Source organism: Scardinius erythrophthalmus (assembly GCF_964197995.2).
Source record: "Scardinius erythrophthalmus genome assembly, chromosome: 19".
Lineage (NCBI taxonomy): Eukaryota > Metazoa > Chordata > Actinopteri > Cypriniformes > Leuciscidae > Scardinius > Scardinius erythrophthalmus.
Window position 1 is genome coordinate 18,102,097 of NC_138239.1, and position 20,357 is coordinate 18,122,453.

General features: G+C 40.2%; 1 protein-coding gene and 1 pseudogene across 2 annotated transcripts in view; one reads left to right on the plus strand and one right to left on the minus strand.

Annotated features, from left to right (window-relative positions):
- Window positions 1–11,273, plus strand: part of LOC308679936 (interferon-induced protein with tetratricopeptide repeats 1-like) — a 24,055-nt pseudogene extending 12,782 nt beyond the window's left edge. The window contains exons 3-5 of the transcript in view: window positions 8,583–8,796; window positions 8,995–9,339; window positions 11,258–11,273. The product of the transcript in view is annotated as an interferon-induced protein with tetratricopeptide repeats 1-like (transcript). The remainder of the gene's footprint in view (window positions 1–8,582; window positions 8,797–8,994; window positions 9,340–11,257) is intronic.
- slc16a12a (solute carrier family 16 member 12a) lies at window positions 9,269–17,625 on the minus strand (the record flags this gene model as incomplete). The annotated part of the gene is given in 7 exon segments (XM_081394069.1): window positions 9,269–11,546; window positions 11,766–12,025; window positions 12,794–13,745; window positions 15,381–15,524; window positions 16,432–16,535; window positions 17,359–17,600; window positions 17,602–17,625. Coding segments are annotated over 7 exon segments (1,863 nt in total). The 3' UTR covers window positions 9,269–11,409.
- Window positions 17,626–20,357: the final 2,732 nt, after the last annotated feature.

Here is a 20,357-nt window from a genome sequence, read left to right on the forward strand (position 1 = left end):
GTGGCTTGTCAGCTGCCAATCATGAAACTCCAAAGGCTTCTTGTCACTATGAATGATATAAACCAACTTCCATGCCTCTGCGACATTCAGAATGGAAGATATCCCTCTTTGGATATTGGTTGCTAGGGTACTCTGTTTGGTTGCTAGGGAGTGGCTTGTCAGCTGCCAATGATGAAACTCCAAAGGTTTCTTGTCACTATGAATGATATAAACCAACTCCCATGCCTCTGGGACATTCAGAATGGAAGATATGCCTCTTTGGATATTGGTTGCTAGGGTACTCTGTTTGGTTGCTATGGAGTTACTTGGCAGCTGCCAATGATGCAATTCCAAAGGCTCCTTGTCACTATGAATGATATAAACCAACTCCCATGCCTCTGTGACATTCAGAATGGAAGATATCCCTCTTTGGATTTTGGTTGCTAGGGTACTCTGTTTGGTTGCTATGGAGTTACTTGGCAGCTGCCAATGATGCAATTCCAAAGGCTCCTTGTCACTATGAATGATATAAACCAACTCCCATGCCTCTGTGACATTCAGAATGGAAGATATCCCTCTTTGGATTTTGGTTGCTAGGGTACTCTGTTTGGTTGCTAGGGAGTGGCTTGTCAGCTGCCAATCATGAAACTCCAAAGGCTGCTTGTCAGTATGAATGATATAAACCAACTCCCTTGCCTCTGTGACATTCAGAATGGAAGATATCCCTCTTTGGATTTTGGTTGCTAGGGTACTCTGTTTGGTTGCTAGGGAGTGGCTTGTCAGCTGCCAATCATGAAACTCCAAAGGCTTCTTGTCAGTATGAATGATATAAACCAACTCCCATGCCTCTGTGAGATTCAGAATGGAAGATATCCCTCTTTGGATTTTGGTTGCTAGGTTACTCTGTTTGGTTACTAGGGAGTGGCTTGTCAGCTGCCAATGATGAAACTCCAAAGGTTTCTTGTCACTATGAATGATATAAACCAACTCCCATGCCTCTGGGACATTCAGAATGGAAGATATCCCTCTTTGGATTTTGGTTGCTAAGGTGCTCGACAATGGTTGCTAGGGAGGGGCTTGGAAGTGTTGAGGTGATTCATGATTGGCTGTTTGCTGCCCCGAGTCAAATGAGACCACCCCCATGTTTCTATGACAATTCAGTCTGGAGATATCTATTTGAACTCTTTCAATGGAAGTCTATGTAACTTGTTGCTAAGGGGCTCTAAATGGTTGCTAGGGCGTGGTTTGATAGCTTCACAATGATCCTGAGAGACTGATTGGTCTTCTGAGTAAAATGAGCCCGCCCCCTTGTCTCTATGACACTGTGATCCAGAGCTACGTTCAATACAAAATCTCTATGCAATTTACCATAGTAGGAAAAGCATGTGTGTTTCACGGGACGTTCCTTCCCCATAGTAAGTCAATGGGGCAAATTTGGGACGCTCCTGCCCCCCAGGGGTGCAACTTTTACCCCATTGTGAGGTATGTTCTTACAGAGCCTGTCAGCCTCTTCAAATGTGGCAAATCACACGTTTCTGCGAAATCCTCGCTCAGAGCTACGTGTGGTCAAAGTTTGTCTCAATGTTAAGTCAATGGGACTTTTTTGGCCGCTTTTTCGCCCCTGGGGCGAACACCGCACCCCTGATCGCTTATAAAAGTCATAGCACACCTCTCCTCAATGAGCCGGTCGATTTGACACCTCATTCATGGATCTGTGACAAACGGTGCGGGACGAGTTACGCGCCAAACTTTTGTCCGGAATAATAAGAATAATAATAATAATAAGTATGAGCAATAACAATAGTGATGCCTTGCTTTCAGCAAGCACCACTAATAATAATAACTAGAATGTACATTTCCTGAAGAAAATGTGAAGTGGTGCTTGCAGTGGCAAAATTCGGCACTCGGTTGCTAGGGTGTTGTACATGATCGCATACGAGCCAACAACCATGTCTGTACGCTGTTGTGGAGCTGAAATATGGCTTCTTTATGTTGCAATATGGTTGCTAGGTGGCTGTAAACGGTTGCTAGGGTGTGAATACAAAGTTACCATGGTGAAATTTACAGAATGTTTCCCAACCAAAACTAAAGAGCCAACCCCCTTCTCTATATGATGTTCTGATGCAGAGACATGGGTCTTGATAAACGGTTGCTAGGGTCCTCTGTTTGGTTGCCAGGGAGTGACTTGGCAGATACCAATGATGAAACTGCAAAGGCTTCTTGTCACTCTGAATGATATAAACCAACTCCCATGCCTCTATGACATTCAGAATGGAAGATATCCCTCCTTGGATTTTGGTTGCTAGGGTACTCTGTTTGGTTGCTAGAGAGTGGCTTGGCAGCTGCCAATGATGAAATTCCAAAGGCTTCTTGTCAGTATGAATGATATAAACCAACTCCCATGCCTGTGTGACATTCAGAAAGGAAGATATTCCTCTTTGGAATTTGGTTGCTAGGGTACTCTGTTTGGTTGATATGGAGTTGCTTGGCAGCTGCCAATCATGAAACACCAAAGGCTTCTTGTCAATATGAATGATATAAACCAACTCCCATGCCTCTGTGACAGTCAGAATGGAAGATATCCCTCTCTGGAGTTTGGTTGCTAGGGTCCTCTGTTTGGTTGCTATGGAGTGGCTTCGCAGCTGTTAATGATGAAACTGCATAAGTTTCTTGTCAGTATGAATGAAAATAAACCAACTCCCATCTCTATACGATGTTCTGATGCAGAGATATAGGTCTTGCTAAACGGTTGCTAGGGTACTCTGTTTGGTTGCTAGGGAGTGGCTTGGCAGCTGCCAGTGATGAAACTGCAAAGGCTTCTTGTCACTATGAATGATATAAACCAACTCCCATTTCTTTGTGACATTCAAAATGGAAGATAACCCTCTTTGGATTTTGGTTGCTACTCTGTTTGGTTGCTATGGAGTGGCTTGGCAGCTGCCAATAATGAAACTCCAAAGGCTGGTTGTCAGTATGAATGAAACAAACCAACTCCCATGCCTCTGTGACATTCAGAATGGAAGATATCCCTCTTTGCATTTTGGTTGCTAGGGTACTCTGTTTGGTTGCTATGGAGTTGTTTGGCAGCTGCTAATGATGAAACTGTAAAGGCTTATTGTCAGTATGAATGATATAAACCAACTCCCATCTCTATACGATGTTCTGATGCGGAGATATAGGTCTTGCAAAACGGTTGCTAGGGTACTCAAGTTTGGTTGCTATGGAGTGGCTTGGCAGCTGCCAATGATGAAATTGAAAAGGCTTTGTGTCACTATGAATGATATAAACCAACTCCCATTTCTCTGTGACATTCAGAATGGCAGATATCCCTCTTTGGATTTTGGTTGCTAGGGTACTCTGTTTGGTTGCTATGGAGTGGCTTGGCAGCTGCCAATGACGAAACTGCAAAGCCTTCTTGTCACTATGAATGATATAAACCAACTCCCATGCCTCTGTGACATTCAGAATGGAAGATATCCCTCTCGGATTTTGGTTGCTAAGGTGCTCGACAATGGTTGCTAGGGAGGGGCTAGGAAGAGTTGAGGTGATTCATGATTGGCTGTTTGCTGCCCCAAGTCAAACGAGACCACCCTCTAGTTTCTATGACAATTCAGTCCGGAGATATCCCTTTGAACTCTTTCAATGGAAGTCTATGGGACTTGTTGCTAAGGTGCTCTAAATGGTTGCTAGGGCGTGGCTTGATAGCTTCACAATGATCCTGAGAGACTGATTGGTCGTCTGAGTAAAATGAGCCCACCCCCTTGTCTCTATGATACTGTGATCCAGAGCTACGTTCATTACAAAATCCCTATGCAATTTACCATAGTAGGAAAAGCATGTGTGTTTCACGGGACATTCCTTCCCCATAGTAAGTCAATGGGGCAACTTTGGGACGCTCCTGCCCCCCAGGGGTGCAACTTTTACCCCATTGTGAGGTATGTTCTTACAGAGCCTGTCAGCCTCTTCAAATGTGGCAAATCACACGTTTCTGCGAAATCCTCGCTCAGAGCTATGAGTGCTCAAAGTTAGTCGCAATGTTAAGTCAATGGAACTTTTTGGGCCGCTTTTTCGCCCCTGGGGTGAACACCGCACCCCCGATCGCTTATAAAAGTCATAGCACACCTCTCCTCAATGAGCCGGTCGATTTGACACCTCATTCATGGGTCTGTGACAAACGGTGTGGGGCGAGTTACGCGCCAAACTTTGTCCAGAATAATAATAATAACTAGAATGTACATTTCCTGAAGAAAATGTGAAGTGGTGCTTGCAGTGGCAAAACTCGCCACTCGGTTGCTAGAGTGTGGTACATGATTGCATACAAGCCAACAAACATGTCTGTACGATGTTCTGGTGCTGAGATATGGCTTATTCATGTTGTTCAGGTGGTTGCTAGGGTGTTGCTAGGGTGTTCTGTGTGGTTGCTAGGGCTTTGCTAGGTGGTTGCTAGGGTGTTGCTAGGCAGTTGCTAGGGTATTCTGGGTGGTTGCTATGGTGTTGCTAGGCAGTTGCTAGGGTATTCTGGGGGGTTGCTAGGCAGTTGCTAGGGTGTTCTGGGTGGTTGCTAGGCAGTTGCTAGGGTATTCTGAGTAGTTGCTATGATGTTGCTAGGGGGTTGCTAGGGTATTCTGGGTGGTTGCTAGGGCGTTGCTAGGCAGTTACAAGGGTATTCTAGGTAATTGCTATGGTGTTGCTAGGCGGTTGCTAGGGTATTCTGGGGGGTTGCTAGGCAGTTGCTAGGGTATTCTGGGTGGTTGCTATGGTGTTGCTAGGTGGTTGCTAGGGTATTCTTGGTGGTTGCTAGGGTGTTGCTAGGCAGTTGCTAGGGTATTCTGGGTGGTTGCTATGGTGTTGCTAGGCGGTTGCTAGGGTATTATTGGTGGTTGCTAGGGTGTTGCTAGGCAGTTGCTAGGGTATTCTGGGTGGTTGCTATGGTGTTGCTAGGCAGTTGCTAGGGTATTCTGGGTGGTTGCTATGGTGTTGCTTGGTGGTTGCTAGGGTATTCTTGGTGGTTGCTATGGTGTTGCTAGGCGGTTGCTAGGGTATTCTGGGGGTTGCTAGGGTGTTGCTAGGCAGTTGCTAGGGTATTCTGGGTGGATGCTATGGTGTTCCTAGGCGGTTGCTAGGGTATTCTTGGTGGTTGCTAGGGCGTTGCTAGGCAGTTGCTAGGGTGTTCTGGGTGGATGCTATGGTGTTCCTAGGCGGTTGCTAGGGTATTCTGGGTGGTTGCTAGGGCGTTGCTAGGCGGTTGCTAGGGTATTCTGAGTGGTTGCTATGGTGTTGCTATTGTGTTCTAGGTGGTTGCTAGGGCGTTGCTAGGCAGTTGCTAGGGTGTTCTGGGTGGTTGCTAGGGTATTCTGGGTGGTTGCTATGGCGTTGCTAGGGTATTCTGGGTGGTTGCTAGGCGGTTGCTAGGGTATTCTTGGTGGTTGCTAGGGTGTTGCTAGGCAGTTACTAGGGTGTTCTGGGTGGTTGCTAGGGCGTTGCTAGGTGGTTACTAGGGTGTTCTGGGTGGTTGCTATGGTGTTGCTAGGCAGTTGCTATGGTATATTGGGTGGATGCTAGGGCGTTGCTAGGCAGTTGCTAGGGTGTTCTGGGTGGTTGCTAGGCAGTTGCTAGGTGTTCTGGGGGTTGCTAGACAGTTGCTAGGGTGTTCTGGGTGGTTGCTACGGTATTTTTGGTGGTTACTAGAGCGTTTCTAGACGTTGCTAGGGTTTTCAGGATGGTTGCTAAGGTATTTTTTTTAGTTGCTATGGTGTTACTAGGTGGTTGGTAGTTGTCAAAGATGGTTACTATGGAGTTTTTATAGAGTTATTAAAATCTTTAATAAAGAGTGCCTTCAGTACGGCACTCGGCCTGCGGCCTCGTGCCTATGGCCGAATAGGCACAAGCATGGAGCAATATCGCAAGGCCACGAGTGTAATATTGCGTTAAAAAATACAAAAAAATGTAAAAAATTTTTTTTTTTGGTTTAGGGTGGTTGCTAGGGAGCTCTTAGTGGTTGCTAGGGTGCTAAAACTGGTTGCTAGGGTGTGGCTATGAAGATTTTAGGCCATTACTTATTGGCTGCTTGATAATATAAATCCTCTGAGGGAGAGAGAGAGGGAGAGACGCAGGGGTGTCAGGCCCTTTGGAGTCTGTGTGTGTGAAAACGGCAGTTGGGATTCAAATATTTTTAGAACTCCCAATGTAAAGTCAATGGGGACTTTTTTGGCCGCTTTTTCGTCCGCTGTGCAAACATCGTACACCCGATCGCTTAGAAAAGTCATAGCACACCTCTCCTCAATGAGCCGGTCAATTTGACACTTTACTCAGGGGTCTGTGACAAACGGTGCGGGGCGCATTACGCGCCAAACTTTGTCCAGAATAATAATAATAATAACTAGAATGTACATTTCCTGAAGAAAATGTGAAGTGGTGCTTGCAGTGGCAAAACTCGCCACTCGGTTGCTAGGGTGTTGTACATGATTGCATACCAGCCAACAACCATGTCTGTACGATGTTGTGGAGCTGAAATATGGCTTCTATATGTTGCAATATGGTTGCTAGGTGTCTCTAAATGGTTGCTAGGGTGTGAATACACAGTTACCATGGTGATATTTACAGACTGTTTTACAACTGAAACTAATGAGCCAACCCCCCATCTCTATACAATATTCTGACGCAGAGATGTAGGTCTTGTAAAATGGTTGCTAGGGTACTCTGTTTGGTTGCTATGGAGTTGCTTGGCAGCTACTAATGATGAAACTGCAAAGGCTTCTTGTCAGTATGAATGATATAAACCAACTCACATCTCTATACGATGTTCTGATGCAGAGATATACATTTTGCTAAACGGTTACTAGGGTACTCTGTTTGGTTGCTATGGAGTGGTTTGGCAGCTGCCAATGATGAATTTCCAAAGGTTTCTTGTCAGTATGAATGATATAAACCAACTCCCATGCCTCTGTGACATTCAGAATGGAAGATATCCCTCTTTGGATTTTGGTTGCTAGGGTACTCTGTTTGGTTGGTAGGGAGTGGCTTATCAGCTGCTAATCATGAAACTCCAAAGGCTGCTTGTCAGTATGAATGATATAAACCAACTCCCATGCCTCTACGACATTCAGAATGGAAGATATGCCTCTTTGGATTTTGGTTGCTAGGGTACTCTGTTTGGTTGCTAGGGAGTGGCTTGTCAGCTGCCAATCATGAAACTCCAAAGGCTGCTTGTCAGTATTAATGATATAAACCAACTCCCATGCCTCTGCGACATTCAGAATGGAAGATATCCCTCTTTGGATTTTTGTTGCCAGGGTACTCTGTTTGGTTGCTAGGGAGTGGCTTTTCAGCTGCCAATCATGAAACTCCAAAGGCTTCTTGTCACTATGAATGATATAAACCAACTCCCATGCCTCTGTGACATTCAGAATGGAAGATATCCCTCTTTAGATTTTGGTTGCTAAGGTGCTCGACAATGGTTGCTAGGGAGGGGCTTGGAAGTGTTGAGGTAATTCATGATTGGCTGTTTGCTGCCCCGAGTCAAATGAGACCACCCCCATGTTTCTATGACAATTCAGTCTGGAGATATCTCTTTAAACTCTTTCAATGGAAGTCTATGGAACTTGTTGCTAAGGGGCTCTAAATGGTTGCCAGGGCGTGGCTTGATAGCTTCACAATGATCCTGAGAGACTGATTGGTCGTCTGAGTAAAATGAGCCCTCCCCCTTGTCTCTATGACACTGTGATCCAGAGCTACGTTCAATACAAAGTCCCTATGCAATTTACCATAGTAGGAAAAGCATGTGTGTTTCACGGGACGTTCCTTCCCCATAGTAAGTCAATGGGGCAATTTTGGGCATCTCCTGCCCCCCAGGGGTGCAACTTTTACCCCATTGTGAGGTATGTTCTTACAGAGCCTGTCAGCCTCTTCAAATGTGGCAAATCACACGTTTCTGCGAAATCCTCGCTCAGAGCTACGTGTGGTCAAAGTTCGTCGCAATGTTAAGTCAATGGGACTTTTTTGGCCGCTTTTTTGCCCCTGGGGTGAACACCGCACCCCCGATCGCTTATAAAAGTCATAGCACACCTCTCCTTAATGAGCCGGTCGATTTGACACCTCATTCATGGGTCTGAGACAAACGGTGCGGGGCGAGTTACGCGCCAAACTTTGTCCAGAATAATAATAAGAATAATAAGTATGAGCAATAACAATAGTGATGCCTTGCTTTCAGCAAGCACCACTAATAATAATAAGAATAATAAGTATGAGCAATAACAATAGTGATGCTTTCAAAAAAGCACCACTAATAATAATAATAAGAATAATAAGTATGAGCAATAACAATAGTGATGCCTTGCTTTCAGCAAGCACCACTAATAATAATAAGTTTAAATAGGATTTCAATATGTTGGCTCTCTCAAGCCAACTTAATAATAAGTTTAAATAGGATTTCAATATGTTGGCTCTCTCAAGCCAACTTAATTACATGAAATGTCCCGTGAGAGCTATTACAGTTTTTCCACTGTATATAGTAAGGGTGCATACCGTTAAGGAATTAACATTTTTTTCCGTTGCTTTTTTACAGTTTTTTACTGTTAAAATTACGAACATTTTTAACAGTGTAGAAGAGGTGGAGAGGCTTCAGCGAATGCATCCTGCTCCACCTGGATGCACTTTACACCCTGAAGTCAGTGGAGAAAAGGCCTGGACGCTGGTGAAGTTTGACATGTCCAAGAAGCGGCAGGCGATTGATTACTTTAAGATGGCTTTAAATGCAGAACCAGATAGGAAGGAATGGCACAAAGGACTTGCCATTGCCATGAACACAGAATTTGCACAGTCTGAATTCACTCTAGATGAGATTGTAGAGCAACTGAAAATTGCACATGAAAAAGAACCAAATAGTTTGTTCCTTTATTCTCATTGTTTACTAAAACTGTGCAAACAGAAAAAGGTGTGCATTGAAAGAGAGATGCAAGGTTTACTAGAAAGATCTCTTGAAACTGAAAACCTGGAGAGTTTTCATGTTATTCTCAGGTATTATAGTGAACAGGGTTCTTTAGATAAAGCTATTCGAATAGCAGAGAAGGCTCATGAAAAGTTCCCCTCTTCAGTTAAAGCGTTGAAACAATTGGCAGACTGCTACAAATGGAAGGTTTACAACATGAACGACAGCGAGGAAAGGGAGACTTTGGCTAGGAAATCCATTAAGCTCTTTGAGGAGGATCTTAGATATTACCCTCACTCATACAAAGTAAAGATAGACCTTGCATCGCTGCATTGTTCCACACATGAAATTGAGAAGGCAGATGAGATTTACAAGAATCTCCTGTCAGAGGAAAATGATATTTCTCCTCATAGACAGCAGCACTTATTTTATAGGTATGCCCAACATCTAAATCATAATAAATCACAACCCAGAGATTCAGTCTCCTTTTACATGAAAGCAGCAGAAATCCCAGTAATGACAGAATTCAAACAAAAGAGTATAAAAGTCCTTAAAAGCATTATGAGGAGGGGCAGAGACCCTCGCTGTATGGAAATTCAGCATTTTCTAGAGGGAATTAATGCTTCTGATTAAAATGTGCTCTAACGCATCAGACAAGGTATGAACAATGTCCCAACGTCATACATCATTCTTCAAAAATCATCATGGAGGATCTTTAAATTTCACTCAATGCAGAAACCATAATGAAGAAATGGGACAACTATCTTAATTCCCAATCTCTAGTCAATATACTGTATTCAGTTTTATATTTGTTGTGTTAATGGACTGTAGATTCCAATACCTGTTCATTGTTTCCATTGATGTAAAAAAAAAAAACTTTTTGGATCATATGCTTATTGCATCTAGTTATAACTATTGTTCACATATGAGACAGAAAACCCTTTCGCAACTGCTTTCCTTTGAGACTTTCATATCTGAAATGTGGATATACAGATGTGTTGCTTAAAGTAGCTACATGTTTCAAATACAAGACTAAACATGTCTCTCTTTCATTTCTGATTAGTTTTTTAGTTTGCTGACAAGATTTACTTGACCTGCTCAGCTGATTTTGCAACTTTGTTTTCAGTGTGCAGTAACATACAAATGAAAACCTTTTTCTTACAGTGTCTCACAAGTTGAGTGCATTTTAAACATGATTTTTCTGTTCCCAATTTTCTTGAGGGAACTTTGGAGCTTGCCAGTGGAAAGGCTAAATATACATTGTAACAAATTGAATGTTATTTACTGTAAACAGCACAGTTACAAGTCACTTTCAAATAAATGTGTATTGTTGAGAATCACAAGGTATTTAATGTATTTTCTAAGAATGTAAAAAAGAAATTAAAATTGTTTCCCTTCTTGTCAAAAACCCATAATTCCTATCAAAGGCACAGTATTGTTCATCTGATACTGCTTACATATAGGATTCTAATATTATTCTTGTTTCCTTGGTAATGATTTAGCCATATTTTTCAAGAGAGTCTAAAGTCCAAAGAAAGCTCTGCTGATTGATGCAGAATTAGGAAAGCTCTATTTAACACATTTGGCATATTTAAAACATTACAACATTCAGCAGAATTCAAAACATTCCCCAAAAAAATCAACATAGAAAATGTGGAAATAAAAGAAGCAGATTTGATTTCATCTGGGCCACGAGCTATCATATTGATAGCAGCACTAAAATGAATAACACTTTTTTGACACTGAATAGGGTGACATTTGATTTGAGTGTTTTAAGGCCAATGAGCTTGACTGTTTGAAAACAGTAGTGCATGTCGCTGTATACACTACTATTCAAAAGGTTGGGATCACTTTTAAAAGTGACAGTGAAGGCATTTATAATGTTACAAATGATTTATATTTCTAAACCAATGATGTTCTTTTAAACTTCCTATTCATTAAAGAAAAAAAAGCAGCACAACTCTTTTCAACAAATAGGTGAGCATTAGAGGCTTCTTTTAAAAACATTAAAATATTACAGACCCCAAACATTTGAATGGTAGTGTACATTATAAATACTTTGAACTGTGAATAAAGCAGTATACATGTAACTACTGGGCAAAGGACATTGTTTCATTTGTCTGACCAGCCAATCAGATATCAGCTTGAGAGACACATTACAATATCAAATGAGTATCAAATATGAAACACTTTCTTTTTTAGCAAACTCATTAAAAGACTTGGAACAATGACATAAGTTACTCTCAAGCACAAAATGTCACCTTTTTAAATCACCAAATTCTAAATAAAATCCTGTCTTTTGGCAGTAGAGCCATGTGTTTGAGCATGTGTTTGAGCATGTGTTTGTGGCAGTCCATCTGACGGATGAGAGCTTTGGATCAGAAACACAGAATAAACTCTCATATAACCCTGTTTAATTCCAAAGGAGGCACATTCATGTTTCTTGACAGCAATATTGCTGTACTTTTCTGCTGCTTTAGAAATCTCCTGTACCTGGTTGTGAGTCAGTTTAAGCAAGAGCTCCCTCTAGTGCAGCGGATGATCACTCTCACAGCAGCCAGAATCACAGCACTGCAGATCAGAGAGACTCCACTGAGGAAGAATGTAGATGTGTAGGAGCCTGTCTGATCCAATAGCCAACCTGAGAGAGAGAAAGAGAGAGAGAGAGAGAGAGAGAGAGAGAGAGAGATTTCACAAAACACTCTGATTTAGTTAAATATACTGCAGGCACATACAAGTGAATAAGCAACTGTATGTGTAAACAGTAACTCCGTAACTACAATAACTTGTGTGATTGATTCTTGGCATGTATTGGAAAGTTTGTGAGCGTGAAAGAGAGAGTGGGTAAATCTTCTCTGACCTCCAATAGGTGGGCTGATGAGGTAGGGGATGGCGTGGAGGAAGTAAACAACTCCCAGAGCTGAGGTCAGTTGGGTGGAGCTGACAGTGTCAGAGGTCACCACAGGAATAAGTGCCACGTAAGCTCCGTCAAAGTAGCCGTAGATGAGAGAAAAGGGGACGAGGAGGGAAAAACCACTCAGCAGAGGCAGAAAGAGACAGCTCAGCCCTTCTGACCCCACGGCCAGCATGTAACTCACCACCCTATATGGCCTCAAACACCTAAACATAAACACACACAGATACAGATCAAACCGCAGAGTTAGATGGGAATCGTTAAGAATTACAGTAATAAACAGTTCCATTAACAGTATTTTTAGTACGTTCAAGGAATTAATAAAAAAAGAGAAGATATTTTTAACAATACGGTAAATACATTTTTAGAATAAGTGTTTGTTCAAGCTTCTAATGACATTTCAGTGCTTTTGTCCTTTTTCAGTCGTTGTTGATAAAGTGAGATTAAGTACATAAAGTGTATTTGTGCTAATTAATACATTTAAATATTGCAGGTTTGAGTAATAAACTGAGTTTGCATTTCACCGTTTTTATTCATTTTTAAGGAATACTGAATCTGTTTTTGTGCAAGTGAGATGAGTAAATGCATGTTTAAATGTATTTTACAATTTCTCTCAAAATGGGGACAAGAGAGGTGTCAGTCAATAAATGGGAAAACAAAGTAACTTGCGTTACTTATTTGACAAAGTAACTCAGGTATTTTGTTGTAAATTTAAAAGCAATGGAAAATGGAAATAGATGGAAAATACTAGTTACTTGGGAAAAGTAATTAATTACTTGTAATGTGTTATCCCAGCACAGTACATTAGTAGACATGAATGTGATTTTAAAGACAGATTACAGTACCACAAATTGAATTAAATGTCTACCTCCACAGGTTCTATGAAGTAAACCGATGTCTAGCGTAGATGTAACTCTCAAATATTGCAATTTACGAGAAAATAAGAAAACAAAAATCACAACAACCGTACTTACTTTCTATCAGCAATCCATCCGAAAGTGATAGTTCCGATAATCCCTGACACTCCAAGTATGGACATGAGTAATGCTGCCTGTTGAGGGCTGACGCCTGCGCTTAGTGAATATGGTACAAGATACACAAATGGCACACTGCAACCGTATGCAAGGAACAGGAAGGACACCAACAGCAACAGGAAGTCTGGTATCAACAGGAAGGAATATTCTCTCAATACGAGTTTCCTTATGATAGACCATACATTTTCCTTGGACTCCTTCAGTATGTTTGTGTTTACCACCTTTGATTTTGCTGGAGTGGTGTGGTTAGTGTTTGCTTCAGATTTTGATTCTGGGATAGCTGGCAAGTCATCTGATTGTATTAAAGCTGGGACTGAGATGTTCCATTCATCTGCGCTTCCGTTCACGGTCTCTGAGTCTTCAGAGAAATCCTGTCTATGGTTTAGCTCCTCATCGGAGTGTGTATGCTTTGCATCAGAGGGCCCTGACTTATCTGCCTCCATCTGTTCTTTTCCATCCCATGGCATATTGTCAGCTTGTTCTTTCCACCCTCTGTCTTTCATAATTTTATCCATATCCATATGTTTTACCTCCAATGATCTCTGTTCCTGTGCACTCAATTCAACATTGAGGACTCCATCAGCAAGTTTCTCATTCAGCAAATCAATGTTTTTGTTACCCTCCAAGTCCATCTCCTTCTGCTTCCCTCTTTGGCCTTCCAAAGGCCTCATAAGGGCTCCACAGACACACAGGTGAGACACCAAACCCCCCAGAATGAGCAGCGCACCCCTCCAGGAGAAGAACTCAATGAGGAGTTGCACAGCCGGTGCTAGTATGAAGGTTCCAATGCCGCTGCCTGACATGGCGATCCCATAAGCCAGCGCTTTTCTCTCGCTGAAGTAAGAACCCACCATGGCGATTGCAGGAGTGTAGCTGAGAGCAAATCCCAAACCTGTGCAGAAAATCAGGAAGGCTAGTATTCAAGACTACCAGATATGCATGGCTAGTTTGTTGTAAATTAAAGGTACACTATGTACACTATGTTCAAAATTAACAAAATTTAAAGAATGTGTCAATACATCATCAATCTTTCGTTCAAAATTAGTTTTTGTCTTATCCTGATTTTCTATTATAAAAGAATATAAGCCTATTATTAGTGTTTATATTTTAGACATGACGGGATGGTTTTCACTGGAAATTGCATTTATACATGTCGAGAACTGAGGGATTTGAAATGTTGTAAAGTGACGCAGAGTTGCCTTTTTTATAACTCAAAAGGTGAGTAAAGTAGGCTATTTTATTGAACAGATACTGCCATATTTAGATCTCTAACAAAGTTCATTAAATCATTATCTTTTGTGAAGGGTCATTCCATTATGGTTGTTGCAGTGCTGTGCTGGAATTTATTTTCGTGGAAGTACTGTGTCTTGGGGTAAATCTACAGTAACGTCTTCAGCTAGTCAGCTTGAGATCCTTTCCATCTAAACTGGTTAGATCTCTTAAACCTAGTAGTGAAGTTGCCTTTTGCAAATGCAAGCAGTTTTGATTTTTAACTGCTAGGGCCAAAAGTTACAAAATGTACCCTTAAAGGGATAGTTCACCCAAAAAATTTAATTTGCTGTTAATTTACTCACCCCCAGGCCATCCAAGATTTAAGTGACTTTTTTTCTTCAGTAGAACTGTAAAGAAGATTTTTTAACTGAAACTGTGGTCCTATGTCATTCATATAATAGAATTCAATGGCTGCATTCACTTGGAGATTAAAAAAAAAAATATGCAGACCAGACAAAATTAATACCCACGGCTCCTGAGGATACATTGAGGTCTTAAGAAGTGAAATGATCGCTCTATGCAAGAAACTGAACATAATTTACAACATTTTTACCTCTAATCCACAGCTTTGGCAAACGGTCCTGAGCGTGTTAGCGACAGTCTTAGCTCAAGCTTTCTGTTGCATAAAAATTAATATTTTTGCTTGATTCATTAAAATGTTTGCAATTCACAATACACTTTATACGCCTTTGACTTTTATTTGCATTAATAAATTAAAATTAATACATAATCATTTCTACATGAAATCATAATTTAACAGCGCTCAGCTCACATGCGAGGTCGCTCCTACACATACGTCATTATGCGACAGAGAGCTCGCGCTCCAGACACGCTCAAGCTTGACCGTTTGCCAAGGCTGTGGATAAGAGGTAAAAAAAAAAAAAATAATGATCAGTTCATAGACCATTCTTGCATAGACCAATCATTTTGCTTAAGAAGACCTCAATGTATTGTCAGGAGTCGCGGGTATTCATTTTGATTTGTCGGCATATGTTTTTTTTTTTTTATCTCAAAGTGACGGCACATATTGACTTCCATTATATGAATCACCAAGGACCACAGTTTCAGCTAAAAATCTTCTTTACATCTTGGATGGCCTGAGGGTGAGTAAATTAACAGCAATTTTCTTTACCTTTAACATAATAGTTACAGGGGAAAATGATGATTATCAGTGTAGTTGAAATAGAAGTCTCTGTTTGAGTTTGAAATATTGAGAATGTTGTGTATGCTGCTGTGTGTGTAATCTGTATCAAACCTGTAAGAACACCCAGTGTAAGATACAGGAACTCTACGCTAGTGGCCAGTGAGCTGAGCACCAGACCAGCAGAGGAAAGAAGTCCACCAATCATGACAGCTATACGAGAAGAGAGGCGGTTCCCTATATAACTACCCAGTGGTGCTATAAAGAGAGAAAGAGAAAAAGAATGAGGTGGATTGCATAATAGTGGAAGTTCGTATTATTTTATGACTGATAACCGATTAATGGACAATATTAAAATTCAGTACATGTTGTATTCACATCTTGCATGTATAAATAAAAAAAACAAAATACTAAAATGTAAAATTTTAAAAGCCACAAGTGAATTTACAGTATGAAAAAAATATATTTTTGTTTACATTTAAGAGTCTTATTAAATTCTTTAATTTCCACTTTAAATAAGAGTTAGATTACAGTAATCTAAATGTAAAAAGAGGGGAAATGAGCATTCACAATTAAATATTGACTGATAAATATACATTATCAACCTATACCAATAAATAAAAAAATAATATCAGCCCAACAACTGATAAGGAACAGATAAATTGTTCATCATGCAGAAACATTATTTTTATATATATAAAAAGTATAAAGTGTTAGGTGAAAATAGCTCCTTAAAATCCCTTTTTACAGTTAGTATTAACATATGTGACTTTTTTTTATTAAACCCTACCATTTGCGTGCATTTATATGGGTGTTTATCCTCATGATTAATGAATATTGTGTATGTATGCATCCATCACAATTGATATGACAAAATAATCGAACTGCTTGTAAAGAAACAGTGGAAAAATGAATACCAAAAGATACACCCAAAACCCCCACATAAATAATAAAATGTGTTTCTGTGAATATTCTTTCTCACTGGCAGCCAGATAAATCTGGTTTAGTGTGGACTATGCACTGTAAAACTGTAAACACAGATTTTTTTTTTTTAAACAAAGTTCTCCTAAAATCAATATAGTTGAGCTGCCACCTCTAAGTCACAGAGTTTTGCTATAGGGTGAACACTAGAGGATTTTTTTCTTTTGCCTTAAACAGGTCTTACCACACAACATTGTAGTGCAGTCCAGCAGAGAATGAATCCATGCAGTTGCAGAATAATCTCTGGAAAAGTATGACTGGAATTCCACAAAAAAGATGGAAACACATCTGCAACCAGCATGAAAATGGACAGTTTTGAGGAAGCAATATGCTAAAGGTCATCTGTTGCTTACTGCAACATTCATTTTAGTTCTAAGTACAACATTTTCAATCAACATCCCAAACTGGGTATTTTTCCTGGGGTAGTTATCCTGCTTATTGAATGATTCATCTTGGTTGAGTTTAAAGGCCATTTCCACAGCATTTAGTTTAATTTAGCCTCACATTAAAGATGATCTCTTATGCTTCATTACATTTTCAACTTCCTTTAATGTGTAATGTTGCTGTTTGAGCATGAAAAATGTCTGCAAAGTTACAAAGCACAAAGTCCACTTCAGTCACAATATTCCTCATTTAAATAATTCCCGCTAAAAGGCGAGGCGTGTTGAAACTGCTGTTATGGTGAGGGGAGTGGCATTTCTGAAACATGTTGGAAGCAGTTGACCAATCACAACACACTTGTCCAGCTGACCAATCAGAGCACATTACGCTTTTGGAAGGAGGGGCTTCATAGAGACAGAAACTAAAAACAGCGTTACTGACAGACTGGGAAGAGAGATGCTGCAACAATGTAAAATATATACATATATATATATATAGATATATATATATATATATATATATATATATATATATATATAGATACTGTATATACATAATAATGTGTTTCAAGCGTTAAAAACCTATTCTAGTTGACTCCAAAAACAAAATCAAGAGTAATATGGCCTCTTTAAACTGACAAAACAGAGGTGATGTGAGGGTATCACCTTGATTTCTGGCAAGCAAAGAAGTGCATATAAAAAAACGTGTCTGTGGGGAGTCATGAACTGACCTAGTGACCGCACGTGTGCAAACGGTGGTGAGGAAACATCCAGCCACAATCATCCAGCCCCATCCACCATCCGGAGTGGCCGCTGAATGTGGGTTTTTCTCAGTCATCTCTAGTCCTCTCTTCATCCTCTCCCTCACTCTCTCACTCCTTTCAGCCTCTTGTTTCCTCTTCTGTCCAGTTTCAGCTGGTTTTGTTCTCTCCGGCTCTGTTTGGGACGTATTTACTTGCTGTTTTTCTCTCATTACTTCTGTTCCTTCTCGCTTTCATCTATGAGGAGCTTTTAAATGCCATCAAGCAAAATCTGCACCAGAAACAGACTTTTTTTCAATCCTAGCCGCCTTCTAAAATTGTATGTGCAATCTAAATCAGTTTGTATTATAAGAAAAATCTGTGTTGTAATAAAAGTGAAATTGCTTCAAATGACATGTCGTGGTTTGGATTGAATACTAAATGTCTCTGAGATTTAAAAAAAAATTGAGACAGAAAATTAACATTCTTGTCATCATTTACTCACCCTTGTGTGAACACACAACTCAGGAGTTACCACTCTATGACTGACTGGTTAGTGAGCGAGAGACCTGGCAAAGAAATAAGAGCAAAATTGTCCTAGGCTGAGTCTAACCTACATATACACTCTGAGATGCTTTCCATGATACAGACAGTTACTACACACACTAGTCTGATTCAAAGGGAGGCGAGGAACAGTGTCTATCAATGCCAAGAAAGAGGGCCAAAAACTACTTCATGGGGCAATAGCAGTTACTTATTGCAAAAATTTGTAAACATGAAACAAAGCTTCATTCAATCAACCAACTCCTGACAGTAACCATTACCAGAGTTAGATTTTGTCCTGGACCCACCTCAATCTATGTCTGGTAAACCAGATCACAGTCAGACCTGATGCAATGACTTGAAGTCTTTAAATGAAAGACTTAACAGGCCGCCTCACTGATGGAACGTCTTCTGCATGAAAAAGGGTCACAATAACATTAAAGACAAAAGATTTTAACTTTTTAAAAGAATATGTTCTTCTGACCTTTCTGTTCATAAAAAAAACAAAACAAAAACTATTACAGTTTTCACAAAAATATTAAGCAGCTGTTTTCATCTGACATTACACTATGCTATGGTTACAATCATCAATAAATAAAGGAATGTACTTTGCAGTATCCTGTAAGTGAAACAAAATAATTAGCCATTGAAAAGTTGTAACCAGTAGAGGTCAGAAGAGTGAACAGAACATGTAAAAATCATCATTCTGGATCAATGTAGGTACAAGCTCAAATAATTATGAATTAGCACATGAGTAATAACAGTTGTGTAACCTACATCACTTAGGAAGTTTTTATAAACATACACACAACAAAATACATGACTGAGCTTTCGAAGTGGTCAAAAAGAAGCGCACTTACTCTGAAACATATTTCCCAGAGTACAGAATCTGGAACAGACGAGGGACAAAAACAACCACTGCTCTCCTCCAAAGTGTGGTACACATTGGCGCACATGGCTCTGCATCACTGCGCGGGGTGCGCGCGCGCTTGGACAGATCAGCAGGGCGGAAACTACAGCCAGCCAACGTGAGGTGGAAGTAGAGGGGGCTGCTTGGTCTGAACTACAGTTAACTGCTGTCCTGGGTAGGATATTTGCCATGGTTCCCTCTCACCCCACCCTGTGTGCAAATTATTATTATACAGTGACTTTCAGGGGGGTTCATTGTTTTAAAGAAATTTCAATAAGGAGTTTTCAGGACACAACTGAAGTTCGTTCAAACTCTCTTTTGGTCAAACTCTGGAAGCTTGTGTCCGCTACGGAATATAACAATTTAAAGGATAATTTCGACTTTTTATCTCACAATTCTGACTTTTTATCTCACAATTTATAAAGTCAGAAAGTCAGAAGTCCAGTTATTAACTGGAGGAAAAGATTGACTTTCTCATCAGAATTGCGAGAATATCTCACAATAACTCGCATTGTACCACGCAATTCTTTTATTTATTTATTTTATCTTATGAAATATAACTACAAAAAAAAGTTCAATGAGATATATTTAAAATGTAAATCTATAATAGGCTACAGTTATAAATAATAGTGTTTGTTTTGCCCGATGATCCTAAAAAAGAGTTCGAGTGCGCTACTGTTACCTCATCAGCGAAAAGTGTACGAAAGTGTTAAGAGCTAGGTGAAAATACGCCCTGAATGAATTGTAAACTAACTTTTGTGGTTATTGAAGTGTTTGAAAACCCAAGGGAAACATATATGTATAGGCTATGTAAAAGAAAGAAAGTAAAAAAGTGTATTTCTAAGCCCCCGCCCTCACCGTTTGTTTTGAGTTCGTGGGGTTCAATCCCAAGCTTAACTGAGGGGATCAGACAGGAGATAACAGGAGAACAGCGATTTGCTCATGCATATTACCCTAGGGGTAAAGGTGATCACTCATTTGCTCATAGAAAAACATTTATCTGGGAAGTTTGAGAGGGGTTAGTGAATTGTTTTATTTGTTCTTTTTTGTCCTCGTTCCTTCTTTCGGGTTCAGTTTAGTTTAGGCCTACTTTACTAAGTAACTAAAAATGTATATGATCAAGTGTTTAGACAAAATAAACTAAGAAAAGTAGGAGAGATTTTTAAATATTTTCACTCAAAGATGACTTTCACAAACCTGTGCATTTGTTAAAGTGCAAGCATTTTAAAAGGGGTGACTGAATAATTAAAAAGTAGCCATTTCTATGTGGGTTAGTTAACCCAAAAATAAAAATTCTGTAATTGTTTACTCTCTCTCAAATTGTTGCAAACCTGTTTAAATGTCTTTGTTCTGCTGTACACGAAGGAAAATATTTGGAAGAATGTTTGGAACCAAGCAGATCTCAGGCCCCATTGACTACCATAGTATATTCTCCCTACTATGGTAGTCAATGGGGCACGGGATCTGTTTAGTTTCCAACATTCTTTAAAATATCTTCCTTTTTGTGCACAGCAGAACAGAGACATTTATGAGGGTG